The 16350-nt window shown below is 38.5% G+C and overlaps 1 protein-coding gene across 15 annotated transcripts in view; it reads left to right on the forward strand.

Moving 5' to 3' along the window:
- RIMKLB (ribosomal modification protein rimK like family member B) overlaps nt 1-16350 on the forward strand; it is a 103620-nt gene that overhangs the window by 84695 nt on the left and 2575 nt on the right. For 12 of the 15 annotated variants that reach the window (XM_016922651.4, XM_016922653.4, XM_016922648.4 and 9 more), the window contains one exon: nt 8588-12457. In XM_016922651.4, the coding sequence (XP_016778140.1) occupies nt 8588-9051 (464 nt within the window). In that variant the 3' untranslated portion in view covers nt 9052-12457. 15 annotated transcript variants of the gene reach the window in all.

Genomic DNA, 16350 nt, shown 5'->3' on the forward strand with positions numbered 1-16350 from the left:
GGCAGTGGGCCTTCCAGTGATTCCCTTTACATAAGGGGCATGGATGAGGGGGCGGCTTATTTCTATTTGGACAATCTTTTTTTAAAGTGTCCTTGTAGACCACACTGGAAGCAAGCCCTATTAGGCATTGGATTTGCCCAGCCTTTCTGTTCCAGAGCCTGCAAAGTCCGCTTGCCTGAGGGCCATGACTAAAGCAGTGGCCTTTTTCTTATCTCATTTGCCCCATTCCACCTGCTCCTCCTGATTTCTATTATAAAAAACCGAGGTTGCCAAGTTCAATAGGGTTTCTAAGTTTTGCTCAGGGCCTAAGGCAGACTTTTGAAGTTTTTTTCTAATGTCTGCAGCTGACTGAGTGATAAACTTATCATTTAAGATTAGTTGGCCTTTATTAGCCAGGTGACAGGGAGGTATGCTTCCTCAGTGCTTCCCTTAGTCTCTCCAGAAGGGCAGTAGGATTTTCTTCCTTTCCCTATGTTATAGCGGACATCATTGAATAATTTGTAGGCTTTTTCCTAGTTTTCCTTAGTCCTTCTAGCACGCAAGTTAGCAAATGTCTGTGGCACCAATCTCCATGTTCTGATTCTGTGTCCCAGTGAGGGTCTACACTGGGAACTGCCTGCTGGCCTTGGGGAATTGTTCTTTCCTCTGTTGTCATCCTATCATTGACCTCACTGAGATACCAGAGATCGCCAAACTCTCGGGCTGCAGTTATGGCGGCCCTTCTCTCATTTGGTGTTAGTGTCTGATTTAGCAGTAACATTATATCTCTCCATGTCAGATCAAAGGATTGTCCTAACCCTTGTAAACCACCAATATAGCCATCAGGGTTATCTGAGAATTTGCCCCGGTCTATTTTAATTTGCTTCAAGCCTGAGAGAGAAAAAGGTACATGCACTCTGACTGGGCCGAATTCTCCTCCTCGCACTGCTTGAAGGGGGCATAATCGGGAAATATTGGCACTCTTTGGTTCACTGTTTACCCCTTTGTCTATCTCCTTTTAGGTCCTTATTAGTTGGGGAAGAAGCTGGGGGGACGCCGGGATAGGGAGGTAGACTCTGAGGGCTTCCTGTAGGGCATAAATCACACTTTTTACATAATTGTGACTTGTTTCTTGATGAAAAGAAAGTTTGTACATATGGCACTTCACTCCATTTGCCTCTTGTTTTATACAAAAGAGGTCTAGCTGTAAGATGTTATAATTTATACTTCCGTCGGGAGGCCAGCTTTCTTCCCCTTGATGAGGATATCGTGGCCAGGCAGTACTGCAGAAGAATATAAGTCATTTCTTTCTTAGCGTTTGAGGGTCAAATTGGTCCCAATTCTCCAAAGTACATCTTAGGAGATGTACTTTGCCTTGGGGGGAACATTTCCCATCTGAAAAAAAGAACATAGGGATGCCAGCACCCCGAGTCATTTTCTGATGAGCATTAGTCCTAGAGCGTCCTCTATGGTCTTAATGCTTATTCCTTTCCAGGGTGCGTTACCACCCATGGACTTCTCCTTATCGGATTAGTTACGCTCACTGATGTAGCAGTCCTGCACCTGTTTTCCCGCCTTTCTTGACCACAAAGAAAGGGGTCCAGGCTGCTGGATTCTAGTGGTCCTTTACCAGCGTGCCCAACGTTGCCTTTGCACTCAGAGGTGAGTTCTAGAGCTGGGCTGGGTTCCTGAGCATTTCATAACACCCCAGCTGCCCCATCAACATGCATTCCCATAAACAACAGTTCTTAGGCAAATTCGTTTCAGAGAGGGTGTAGGTAACCTTTTGAGTCAGGATTGAGATAGAGTCTTTTTGATTCTGTAAGTACTTTAAGGTTTGGCTGAGTGCAAACAGCTCGCAGGTTTGAGCAGACCAATTATTAGGCAATTTTCCTAACTCTGCTTCCACAAGATTCTCCCTATCAATTACTGAATACCCACTGTGTTTTTTTCCTCAGTCACCTGGGAGGAACCCTCTATCTCCTGTCCTGAAGGGAGTTCCTCCTAGGTCTGGTCAGACCTTTGTATGGTAATTAAGATTTAAATCCCCTGTTAGGAAATCTGCTAGGTTAAGGGAATTTTCAGTGGTTAATGTTAAATCACCTTTTTCTAACAGAATAGCCCCATACTTTAAGATTTGAGTTAGTAAGCTAACTTTTTGCTTTTTTGACTTAGGATAATTCTGAACTGGTGAGATGCTCACAATGAGGTTTCCTCTAAAGATTATTTTTCTACTTTTAGCAATGCAGTTGCCGCTACCGACTGAATGCATTTGGCCCATCCACGGGTCACTGGGTGAAAGATTTTTGATAGGAAGGCTACGGGGTTGTCAATGGTCTCAGTGTTTTCGGGCTACGCCCTTGTTTACCCTGACAACAAGGTAGTATTGGAGTGTTACAGGGTCACGGAGAAGACCTTCCATTATCAATTATAGGTTTTAAATTTACCCTGGCTTTTAAAGGAATAGGGCACACTGTTTTTCCTTTACTACTTCTATCTTTCTCTTTCTCTCTTTGGCCCCCTCTTTGTCTCTCTTTTCTCTTTTCTCCTAGCCCTTTACAAACTCGGGGCCCTGGCAAGGGTGGTGGGGAACAGGTCCCACATAACTGCCCATGTCGAGAGCTGTATGCCTAAATTGGGAGGGACACCAGGGACAAGACTCTCTGGCTTCGTAGCCTAGGGGCCTAAGGACGCAGTGTAGAGCTTCCTTAGATCCCTTTGGAACTACAGCTTGCTAGAGGAAATGAAAGTCTGAATCATTAGTACCTAGGAGGCAGGGATCAGAGGAAGTAGATTCAGAGGTAAGGAGAATTTTGGGCTACTCTTTCAAGAAAGTCGTGGTCGGGACCCAGAAGCTATGGGTCAGAAGGAAAGGTAGGGGTGTACGCATGGGCATCTGTTGAGTAGAGACTTCTGTCTGCGCCATGATCTCAACTAGCTAACGCCAGGAGTTCGGGATGACAGCTTTCTGCCTCTAGTCGGCCCTCAGCTATCCCAGGAAAATTGAAAGCGGAAGCTGGTTCCAGGCAGACCAACGCTCCCAATCCAGAAGGTTTGGGTTTGTTAGAAAGCTCTTTCCCAGACAACCTCACACCTGAGTCTTAAGTCTGGCGGCCATGCTAATTATTTTTAACCAGCTGACAGGTACCTGGTATTTTCCTCCATTTCTAAGGAAGGATAGGACAGAATAGCAAGCCAAAGTGGTTCAATATTATTCACTGCTTTGGAGGTCCCTTCGTGGTCACCAAAATGTTACCAGGGGGTCCTTGTGCCTAGAGCTCCCAAGATGGCGGCAGGGCCACTTCCAAGATGGCGGCAGGCCTCTTGTTCTCTGACCTGGGGTTCTTGGCCTCAGGGATTCCAAGGAATGGAATCTTGGGCCATGTGGTGAGTGTTATAGCTCTATTAGAAGCCATGGGTCATTGAAGAGAACTGTGGAACCCAGCGACTACTGTTCAGCTCGATTAGGAAGAACCCAGGCACTTAGTTGTGCAGGAACAATGGCAAGCCTTTAGCCTGATCAGGAGCAGCAATGGGTGCCTCACTGGATCAGGAGCACAGAGGACATCCTGCTGGATCTGGAGGGGTGGAAGTCAATGGTGGGTCTGGGACAGTGGCAAACAGCAGTGATGGACAGTGAGCAAAAGCTCAGCTCGAGCCGTAACAAACACGGACCACAAGTGTGTGCAGTTGCATGATTTAATAGAGTGAAAACAGAGCTCCTGTACAAAGGGAGGGGACCCAAAGGGGGTTGCCTTAGATTGTTTTCATCTGTTTTTATAAGATTGGCCAATATTATTATTTTTAAAAAACTTTATCATTTGATATTAAGGTTATGCTGGCTTTATTTAATGTATTGGGGAGTTTTCAGTCTTTTCCTAGGGCATTCTATATTGGTAAAGTAACATTGGAATAAAGGATAGCTAAGTAAAACTGAGCCGTGAACCTTTCTCATCCTAGTTCCTTTTGCAGTAATAGCTTTTATCACTTTCTGAAACCCTTCTGTAATAATTGCCCTGTTAAAGTTTGCCACTTCTGGGGCGGTTTTGGAAATTTATCATTTGCTTGGAAAATGATAGATTTCTTTTAGGTTTCCAGTTTTTTGCCAAAGAGTTTTGTGAGATATTTGCATATGCTGCTTTTAATCTCTGCTTTGTATGTGATTCTATTTATTGTCATTCTTATTCTTGTCAAAATAGCTTTTGTATTTTTAAAAAATTCTATCTTTCTGTTGTATTCATTTTACTTTTTGTTTTCATTATATCTCTCTTCCTAGTTTCTTTGGCTAGAACACTTAGTTTCTTGTTTCAAAATGAAGGCAATTCATGTTAAACATCTTCCTCTGGAGAATTTTCACAGTGTTGGAAGGTATTAATACAAAGCATTTTTCTCTTTTATTTACAGTTGGTTCTCATTTTCCTTTGTGATTTCTTTGATCCAAGGGATCAATTTTGCAACCTCAAAGTAGTTAATATTCTTTTGGCTACCTTTACCATTACCCTATTACCTTCTGATTTTCTTGACTTACTAATATTGTCAGAGAATGTGGCCTGTAACATTTTTTTTTAATTTCATTACTTTTTTTGGTGTGTGACTAGCATAATTGTTTTTTATATTTAACAAAGGAAAAAATGTATATATGGATATATACTCTGGTCAGGAGAAATAAAGCTGTGAAGTAAGTTTATTTTGCCTGTTTTCTATAAGCAGTATATAGCTAAGTTTTGTTTTTTATTCAAATCGGACTAGTTTCCATCTTTTAATGGAAGATTTGGTCCATTTTTTGTGTAATTACTAATATACTTAAAATTTCTTCCATCTTATTTTGTGTTTATTATTTAACTCAAATTGTTCCTTTTTCTTTTTCTTTTCTAATTTTTGCTGGTTAGTAAGGTACCATTTTATTTTCACTCCTGCCACCAAACCCAGTTAATTTGGGAGATCAACCAGGGTTTTGCATTCCATTAATGGTTACCTTCTATTTTCTTATGCTCATAATCAGACAGATTCTCTACAGTTACTTGAGAAGATAATTTTCCTTGATACTTTATTTACTACTTCACTGTATCATCATAATAATAATGAAGTCTTTGGAATACCTTTACTTTCCCCTGGTGTTCCTTGTTCCCTCTCCCCTCCAATGGGAATATTAGAACAATTTTATTTCCTTCCTACTCTTTCCACTTGATTGACTCATTTATTGAGTAAATAGTTTCAAGTACCTCCAAAGCGTCAAGTACTGTTGTAGCAATAATTTCTTTTTTTTTTTTTTTTTTGGGAGATGGAATTTTGCTCTTGTTGCCCAGGCTGGAGTGCAATGGCATGATCTCAGCTCACTGCAACCCCCACTTCCCGGGTTAAAGTGATTCTCCTATCTTGGCCTCCCACATACAGGCACCTGCCACTACACCCAGCTAATTTTTGTATTTTTAGTAGAGACGGGGTTTCACCATGTTTGCCAGCCTGGTCTCTAACTCCTGACCTCAGGTGATCTGTTCGCCTCGGCCTCCCATAGTGCTGGGATTACAGGCATGAGCCACCGCGCCTGGCCTATTGTAGCAGTATTTTGTATATACTAGTGAACAAAACAGACAGAAATCCCTAGTCTCATTGACCTTATATTCCAGTTTTGCTGAAATCATCTAATAGTTTTAGTTCATCTGTTTGGAATTTGTTTTACTGTATGTCTCTTCTGTTTCATGAACCCTTATATAGCACTTTATCCATTCCCAGGCAGTCTGTCTTTATCCACTTAAAATGAATTATACCTATATTGCAAAGTACTCACCATGGTTTACTCCTCATATTCATCTTCCCATATCTTGAGATCTCTGTTAGCCATTTACTAGTATGTTAGTATCATTTCTTGATTATTTTTCCTGGTGGGCTATCAGAGTCATAGATACCCTCACATATTCTGTTAATACAAAAAATACACTCAAAGTGCTTTTTCTATTCTCTCATTCAACAATTCACACGGAACACTTATTTGACCACGTGTGGGGGATTTCTCTATTTGGAGATACCATCAGATCTGACAGGTTGAGGGCTCAGTCACCAGGAGTCACCAAGAATATCCCCAACTTCCCACCTCACCCCCTTCAGATACCAGTTGCAAGTCCAGGCCTACAGAACTTCTGACCAACTGGTTTCAAGTTGGGGTTCCCGTGACTTTCTGCTTAGGTTTGATTAATTTGCTACAGCAGCTCACAGAACTCAAAGAACACTTACATTGTGTTATCTGTATATTATAAAGGATATTTCAAAGGATACAGGTGAAGAGATGCGTAGGGCAAGGTATGGGAGAAAGGATATGGAGCTTCCATGCCCTCCCACGGCTTGCCACCCTTCAGGAGCCTCTACGTGTCCAGCTATCCAGAAGTTTTCTGAACCTTGCCCTTTTTGATATCCAATTGGATAGACATAATTGATAACCATGTAAAAATGTAATTGGACCAAAAGGGTATGACCTAACACTAGTAGACTGTGAGTAGGGAAACCCAGCAAGGCCTGTATGTTCAGATTCTTCTTGGCCTCTCTGTGCCACATTCCTTCCTCCAGGGTATGGGGCAGGACCTCATCTGGAATGAGGTCTTATGACCCACAATCAGAAAGGCTGTGAAAGATTAGAGTCCTGCTGTGGGGTAGGTGAAAGGAGGACAGGGGAAGATTAGATTCTATTTTCTAAGGAAAGTGCCCCAACATTATAACAAAAGACTATAACAAGGGCTGTTGGAGTGATATGCCAGGAACTGTGGACAAAAACCAATATATAATTTAGATCAGAATATCATACGTCTTTCTCCTTGGAAGAAGAATAATACTTTGTCTGAGATATAATTCTTATATTGTAAGAGTCTAGCTTCAATTTTACTGCCTTGAAGATTTTATTGTTGCAGTTTAATGTCCAAATCTACTCTCATTTTTTTCCTTTGTGGGTAATTTATTCTTTATAAATTTTTTTAGTGGCGCTCACATTTTATTGGGATTTTGTAGATATATTTGTGTCTTATCAGTTCAACCTGGATTTTAGCTGTTTTAGTCAGCAGACTAAATTTTTTCCTTATACAGTTTTCTGGAAAATGTCTTCATTAATTATTGCCTCTCCATCTGTTTCTGTCCTTCTGAGGAATATTTTTCTGATTCAGTTCTCCAGTTTTGTTTTTGTTTTGTTTTGTTTTTGTTTTTGTTTTTGAGATGGAGTCTCATTCTGTCGCCCAGGCTGGAGTGCAGTGGCACAATCTTGGCTCACAGCAACTTCCACCTCCTGGGTTCAAGCGATTCTTGTGCCTCAGCTTCCTGAGTAGCCGGAACTATAGGCGCCTGCCACCACACTGGGCTAATTTTTGTATTTTTAGTAGAAACGAGGTTTCACCATGTTGGCCAGGCTGGTCTTGCACTCCTGACCTCAAGTGATCCACCTCAGCCTCCCAAAGTGTTGGGATTACAGGCATGAGCCATCACAGCTGGCCCAAATTTTTTATCTTTATGATTTCACCTCACATTTTTAGCTATGCTTTGCATATTACTTGATTTTCTAAGTCAACTCTCAAAGCGACTGTACTCTCTTTGAGTTTCTCTATTGGATTTTTTAGTTGAGTAATCATGTTTTTGTTTTAACTTCAGAAAATCTTTTTGTGCTGAACTTGAATCTCCTTAAAGAGCTCTTATTTCTTTCATTAAAGTCATAGATGGATTATTATTGTTTTGTTTTTACATCAGGGCTCACTCAGCTTGGGTTATTTGTAGTATTCTACATGGCCTCAGTCTTACAAGTGCTGTGAAGCAGAATCATTTAATTCACGGGCCAGTCTTCTACGGAGGTACCTAAAACAAGCCTTTTGTTTCCTTGACTTCTTTATTCCTACAGCCTCAGTGGTAGGGAGGATCCACCTCACCTGTCCAGCTACTTCTGGCCTTTTTGGGGTCAAACACTACGGGTAAACTCACATGTCATCCTCACTCCTATGGATACCCAGAGCTCTTGGAACCAAGCTCTTCTTAAAGTTCTTTACTTTCCTGTCCTTAGTTCAGAGCTTCGTGAAGCTGATCTCCAAGTGAGAAAATCAAGTTCTACTTCCTTTCTCTTCCTTCCTTTTGGCAAGGCCAAAGACTTCACTTATATCCAGCCAGCTACCTTATAACCCAGAAGCCTTTTGGTTTAGGAATGACAGCTAGATTGAAGTGGGGGCTATAGAGGAAGAAAACTGTGTTCACGTCACCACCTTCCCAGATTTCACCCCATCCTCCGTTCTGTTATGCATTTTTATTATTTTTATGAATCAAAAACCAATAATACTTTTGCCATCTATCAAGTGGTCTAATTGTATTTATGCTGAACTTCCTTATACTTGGTTTATATTATTGCAAGTAAGATAGACTTGCAAAAAATATTGACAACTTACGAAATCATCAATTCCTGGGAGACTGGATAGGGAGAGGATTCCTGATTAAGGAAATCTAGACTTAGAAGTCCTAATTTTACACTAGAATAACACCTTTGTTTTCACTATTAATTTAGAAGAAAGGCTTAGCCTTGGAGGCCAACTTTAATTTTATTTCAAAAGTTTATGATTTTGTTAATTTCCTGTCTTGTTTCTCTTGCCAGGTGGTGTGGGGATGATGTGCTCATTGAGTGAACAAGGGAAGCAGCTAGCTATCCAGGTGTCTAATATCCTGGGGATGGATGTGTGTGGCATTGACCTGTTGATGAAAGATGACGGCTCCTTCTGCGTCTGTGAGGCCAATGCAAATGTAGGTTTCATCGCCTTTGATAAGGCTTGTAATCTAGATGTAGCTGGTATCATAGCAGACTATGCCGCCTCCCTTCTACCCTCTGGCCGGCTCACCCGGCGTATGTCCCTGCTCTCCGTGGTGTCCACTGCCAGTGAGACTAGTGAGCCGGAGCTGGGTCCCCCAGCCAGCACTGCTGTTGACAACATGAGTGCAAGTTCCAGCTCTGTTGACAGCGACCCTGAAAGCACGGAGCGAGAGCTGCTCACCAAGCTCCCAGGGGGCCTGTTCAACATGAACCAGCTGCTAGCCAATGAAATCAAACTACTGGTGGACTGACTCCACTGGTAATTAACCAACAAAACCCTTGTAAAACTTTCTTTCTTTTTTCTTTTCTATTTTTAAAACCAACTTGCAATGCTGTTCATGGAGGATGCTCAGGAAGATGAGAGAAAATTAGTAGGATTAGTTGGAGAGAGTGGGAGATAGATGAGACCTCTGCTAGTAAGATGTTACTTTCATTTACAAATCCTACAAATGAGAGGCAGAATAGGTGGGGTATAGAAAAATGTCAGGCTCTCATAGTTACCCTTTTAAATTGCTAAAAAATGTGTATGCTCATAGGCCATGAGGAACAAATACTTTTTTTTTTTCATGGTCCCTTGCTTTTGTTTTTGTACAAAAAAAAATGGTTTTGCTACAAATATCCAAGTAGCATAACTTCACATTGTGTTGGAAGATTTGTCATCAGTGAGGAAAACATCTGCTTAAATTACAGGAATTTTTGTATTATACAGCTCTGAAAATTCTGCCATTTCCTTATTAACTAGCAGCTTTAGTTTGTAGTTTATGAAATCTTGAGGGGCTCTTTTACTGGGATTTCTTATTTTTTTGTTTTTTCCCGCTTAATTTGGTGGGAGGTCAAATTGAATATAACCCAATAAAGGCTTCTTAATGACAAAATTGGCATGTTTGCATGATGAAATGGAAATGAACAGTATTGCAATGTCCGGTATACAAAATAACATTTATTCAATGTAGATAAAATTACACTAGTTTAAAATATGTGCATTGACTTGTATTTGTTAGTGTTTTAGTCTTTTTTGAAAGATGTGCTCTGTTAATGTTGCTTTTTTTTTTTTTTAATACATGCTAGTCTAACATTTCCTGCTCTATGCCTGCATCTTTAACAATGGCCAAAGTGAAGAAAATGCTACCTTTTTTGTTAACAAGACACTGACTTGAAACATGTACATTTAAAGCCTTTCATTTTTTCCCTTTTTGTTTGGGTGGTTGGGCATTTAAATAAGGACAAGGAAAAATATTTTTGGGGGCAAATCAAGAGCCTATGAGTTCTAAGTATAAAGCTGAAGTGATTTCGAATGCCAGCGTTATATATTTGCATTTTTCACATTTTACGAGGGAGTATATGTGTATGTGTGTGCACGCATGCATGTGTATGTGTTTTGCTTTTTGTTTACATCAACTAATCAAAAAGGATAATTTAGAAAATGGAGCATGATGGGAAACAGAGTTTTTGACTTTAAAAAACAGATGAGTTGTTTTCATAAGTAGACTCCACTGGGGTAGAGGTATTCACCTTAAAACATAGGGTGAATAGATGCTTTTTTAGGCCTTTTTGTGTATATGTACGTTGTTTGTTTTTTTCCTTCTGTTTCTAGCCTGTTCAGTGTACAGTTTATTCAAGGCTACATGCTTTTCTTTAATGCTTCTGGCTATGCATTTTCTCTTTTTACATATAGGATTTGGGATTGGGGGTGGGTTGGATGTTTTTGTTTGGGGACTTATTTAGTAGTATTGAGTCTCTTATAGCCCTACTCTTAAGCCTTCAATACTGTCCACTCTTTATATTCCTTTACTTGCAGAATTTATAAAAGCCCCCAAACTGCATATAATATGAGCCTTTAAAACATGGGTAAAACTAATCCCATTGATGGGTTTGGATGGTATGTTAAGAAATGGAGATGCTGCAGAGCCCAACGTAATTTTTTAAACAGCAAGTTTTCCATCTCCCTACAAATCCTCTGAAGCTTTTACCCAAGCCCTTTCTTGCCTCTCCAGTGCTATTTTCCTTCAGATGGACCTTAAACATAATTTCTTGGACACTACTAGAGAGACTTCGAGGCAATAATAAAAGATCAGTATTAACCAGCTATAACAGAGGTTTGATCATGCTTACTTGTACAGTTTTTCCCCCGTTTTAAAAAGGAATGTAATAAAATTTGTTTTTTCCATAGAATTAAATAATATTAAAATTGAGTGAAAGGTTGATTGTTGATGAATAGAATAGTACCTCTCATCTGTGCAGTGTCTCATTTCACCTCAGAGAAAAGGATACATAAGAGGAGTTTGTAATTTATCTTAGGATATTCTAATTGCATTTAAAAGAACTTATCTTGCACAGGGTAAATGGGGGACTCACATACATATATTAATACCTCTGACTCATTAACAGAAAGAAATACTTGGTACTTCTTTCGCTGAATGACCATACTGTGGAGGATGCATACTATTTGGTATAGAGAAATAAATGAGGAAGAAAGAACTGCTTAATTAAATTATCATTCATATGTTCATATAGAGACCATCTGGTTGCCATGTGTATTATGACACATACACTTTGAATAGTTACATATCACAAGTATGTAGTTCATGTTTGTGTTGGTGGGGTAAGGCATCAGGAAAAATGTAGTTAGTCTTTTCTTAACTTATACCAAATTAACCAACTATATTATAGGAAATATGTGAAATTAGCTCATTAGCTTTATTCACTATTATGCATTCACATGATATTAAAACGTACACTCACATGTTAGAATGAAAAGAGCAGTAGTTATCTTAGATTTTAAAAACATGGATATCTTCTTGAATTCCTTCAAGATTGAGGTAGAGAATAAGATCAAATCATTCTGGAAGTACCCTAAGGAAACAGCAGCAGATATTTAGGTTAAATTTATTTTCGTAATTGTTTAATAACTTTTGTATAATCTTCATTGCTATTATGAGAGAGAAAATGTATATATCAAATATGTGTAATGATAAAATCTGAATTGTAAAATTTTTGTATATTGTTAAAATTGTAATTCTAAATTGTATTTCAAAAATAATTATTTCTGATATTGTTTTTATGTCACCCATGATGAAAACTGGACTTTATATATCTAAACATACAAGTATGAACTATTCTATTTAAAATTTTTAATAGTTTTTTTCTTTTTTGGTGCCTATAATTGATTGGTCATTTCTGCTGGCTTTTCTCCAATGAACATTGAAATCTTTCTGTATGTGTTACCAATAAGAAAACTACCCTGGAACAGTAGAAAAACCCAACAAGAGACTTGGCATTCATCAAGCACATTATCAGACTTTGAGAAGATATTGAAGGCATTGACTTTGAAAATCATCTCTTTTTCTCAAGAAGAAAGCAATGGAGAAGCAAATTTGCTTCATTCAGTGAATCCCCAGTTTGGGGCTTGTGGGGCTTAGAGACATTGTGAAATCAAATCTTGTGTTATACTTTTCTCCTGGCTCACTTTTTTTGAGAAGGTTTATGGGCTATTTGGCTGGTGAGACACGATCCCCTCCTAAGAAAATGTAGGTGCTCAGACAGGTAACCACTGCTGCTACTGTTTTTATTTGTTTGTTTGTTCAATTTTATTTAAGATTTGTTTTTGTTGTACTAGGATTTTAAAAAATGTAATATATTGCAGGATTTATAACCAGGTTCACTGACTGCTTGCTTGCTTTCTTTTTTTTTTTTTTTTTTTTCTTCTTAAAAAAACAAAACAAAGTTTCATTTAAAATACATTTAGGCACCTTTGGAGCTTGGATTTTGGAATGTTTCAGTAGTGGACAGAAATCTGCTGTTGGAATCTTCTAGTCTTCCAGGTTTAATTTGAAATGTTTTTAGTTTTGTTTTGGATTTTTGTGTGGTATTTTATTTCCTTTATACCAATGCCATTTTGCCATGTTGTTTTGGGGTGGCTGCCTAACTCTAGTGAAAATTCTTTCTATATTAATGAAAGTTTGGCCTTTGAAGATCCTTAATGTTTTGCATTTTTTACATTGTTTTTAAAGAAATATTCTAACTGCTTGCACTGTTACTGTTCTTTACCAGCCTTTTCAGGAGCCAAAAAAACAAATACAAACAAACAAAAAAATACCCAGAGAAAAAACTTTCCTTCTTCCCCCTTCCTGATGATGAGTGAGAAGTATTGAGAACTTTCGGGGTCAGTGCCCTTCTAAACTCCCCTTCCCCCAATAATGCAGCTGTATAATGAATGGTAAATGCACCGGTTTGGATTCAGGCACAGCCCCAGTCTGCCTGCAGGTAATTTAACTCTTTCTCCTTTCTTTCCATCACTAGGCTAACTTTCTTTTTTAAAACTTCCTTTCTTTACGTACTTTAAAAAGTAACCATGGGTTTGTCATAATTCTCACTTTAAAATAATGCATAAATGTATCTAGCAAATAATATGATTAAAGAAGAGCTTTTGGGGGTAAAGTTTGACTTGGTTATGATATACTCAAGACTTTCTTGGGAATTTTGTTTAGCCATTTAGATGACTCCATTTCTTGCATATATGTCTATAATTAAGTATTTCAGAGTGTGAATTTTTTGGCTTTGTTTTTGTTTTGGGTTTGTTTGTTTCTTCCATTGTGCTACTCTGGCTTAAGCTTTTTCAGGGGTTGGTGTTCCGAATACACAGTGAGCTCACAGTATAAAGACATCAATTAGGAGTTGACAGGTATGGAAAACTAGAGTTTTGAAAGGTAAAATTAGGCTCTAGGTTATATATATGGTAAAAACTCAACATAGCATTCATTTTACCTTAGTGCTTCTCTCTGTGACTTTATAAAAGTGAAAGGGAATAGTAAGACGAAGATAATACAAAAAAATTTAGTTCTTTTAGGAGCAATGTGATTTCAGAACTAATCGTTTTAGCATTTCTAAGATACTAGTTCTAACAAGGAGATGTGATCAGTTTGAGATTATCAGAAAATCATGGTTTAAACCTTCAAAAATTACAGGTTTGAACAGATAGGAGGACATTTCTGAAGCACAAGATGGCTAAGCACGTTAACCAAGGACATAAAATGTCAGGGATAGGACTACAACTCGTCCATTTTAATAGCCTTTCTGTTAGGTAATAAACTAAACTATCCTCTCCTCTGTCTTTACCCCAGTCTACCTACGCATTCTTCCTTTCTCCTATACTTCCTAAAGTTTTAGCTCTGAGCTTTTATTATTTTGGGATATTGTCATCTTTCTAATAGGTAGAATTTTAGTGAAAGTAATCAGGACCTTTTCAAGATATACTTCTGCATAATTTCATCCTGTGGCTTTGGACATACTATCCAAAGAGGCTATACGTCCAGCAAGTCACTAGTTAGTGAATAGGAATTCTTGGCTTGTAATGCCATTTCTTGTAGCTGAAGGAAGACATGTGATAAGTGATTAACCTGTTCTGTGCTTCAGTTGACTCTTATAAGGACAGTCATTCCCTTTAAGCATCTTAAGACAAAAATATTTATCTGTTGAATTGGAATTTACTAACAGAGGGAATTTGAATTGGAATTTACTTCCAGCTGCACTCATGCAAGAATTTGTGATGTATACTAAAAAATTTAAAAAGGCTCATTCAGGAGAGCCTTGTACTCAGCAAGAGTGGCTAACATTAGAGCATACAGACTATGTGATTGTATAAGGCATGGAGAGTTAAACAACCTCCGGTCAGCTGCCTGTTTGAATACCACTGACTTGTTAAGAATGATCTTGCTTTTAGATTTTACCATATTCAAACTTATTAGGTGAGCCTTATATAGCATATATACCTGGCTGCTATTGTGGGGTTTGGGAACATGAGGGGTGGGGTGAACTGTTGTTGTTTTAGGTTTCAGTCAGACAGACATCCCTGTGCCTCAGTTCCCAGAAGCACAGCAGGCCTCTAGGAGCATCCGTGGGAACGGCGCAGTCCTGACATCACCAACTCTCCTGCTCAGGCTCATCCCATATACAGAGGTCAAAGGGTGGGGTTTGAGATTGGGGGAAGGAATGAGAAAGTAGAAGCAATGTCACTTCAGTGCCACTGTTGACTAGTCTTTGGTGCTTATGTCAGTATTTGTTTTATTTCCTGATTTTTTAAAGTTGGCAAAACTACATATTTTTATCTTGATGAAGGCAGTGGGAGGGTGGAACAAAAGCCATTACTGCTATTTCTAGTTCATTACCGGAGGACTGTCCCTTAATAGCTAATGTAGAATAAATTTGAAACATAGACCTAGATGGCAAAAAGAATGGGAATAGAAATGAATCTCAGGATTTGAACAAACAGAAGACGTTTATGCTGTGTTGATCCCCAGTTCTACAACTGCTATTACATTTGTCATTCTGTCTCCCCTTTTCCCCTAATTCTTTTATGTATGTATGTATACAGTTTGAGGAAATGTGCATCTATGGTCAGTCCTTTTTAAAAGACTTAATGAATTTATTACTCTTTTGCAAAAAATATACCCACTGCTTATATGGGCATACAAATGCTACCCTATTTTAAATGTAGGTGGCGTATGTGTTCGTGTTTTAATGTATTCAGAGCCATTGGGCAATAAGCAGTCCAGAACATTGAAAACTCAAGCAGGTAAAGCACCTAACACCCTTAGTTTCTAGAATTACTTTAAAAAACTTTTATATTGCTGCATCTTCCACAGTTCTTTGGGTAGTCTCTGAACTTAAAATTTGTAGGAGTTGTAGACTACCTAAATTTTTAAGTTATGGTATTTGTTCATAGGTTGTAGGGGTAGGTAAAGAAGGAAACAGATAAGAAAATGGCTTCTTGAGGTGGCAGCTGCTGAGTGGCTAAATCTTACCACTTTCTTTCTACTTTTTTTGGAAATTTTCCCAGCTTAGCATGAACATGGATCATACAGTGTTTGATTTTATGTGATTGAGATTTTTGTTTTTTATTTTTGGAGGGAAGGTCTTGGAGAAACATTAAAAAGTTGGTGTATTTGCAAAAATACGAAATGTTAAAGGAATTTTTTCTTATTTAATCTGAATGGTAAGCAAGAACTTTTTCTATATACCCTTCTGCTGCAGCAGACAACTAAACTGGTAGGTGGCAGCAGAGGAAGGAATTCTTCAGATTGATGGCTACTGACTTAAAGTCTGCATAGGAGAAGAGATAGAGCATGACATACCAAGTGAAGCAAGGGGGACAAAAATGGAAACAGGACTAAGATTCCTGCATTTTGACTCTAAATGGTAAGTTATCTTTAACTAAGAATGTGTTTTTAGTCTGATAGCAATGTTATATAAATTATATGATTGGTACTATGGCATGTAATCATAAATGCCTGTAGGTCCTTGCCTTAACATTGAATTTGACCTCACTGGTAAACTGTCATTCTTTACTTTGAATAATAATAGTATGTAAAATTAGGATTTTCTCCTCAGCATGTTGGTATATGTGACCTTTAATTATGGCAAAATTATGCTGACAGTAAATCTGAATGTTTTTAATTTGCAAGATAAATAAAATATGCATTGTTAATCATTTTATACAAATAAAAGGTTCTGGCCACGTACTGTGGCTCACGCCTGTAATCCTAACACTTTGG

Source organism: Pan troglodytes, chromosome 10 (genome assembly GCF_028858775.2).
Source record: "Pan troglodytes isolate AG18354 chromosome 10, NHGRI_mPanTro3-v2.0_pri, whole genome shotgun sequence".
Classification (NCBI taxonomy): domain Eukaryota; kingdom Metazoa; phylum Chordata; class Mammalia; order Primates; family Hominidae; genus Pan; species Pan troglodytes.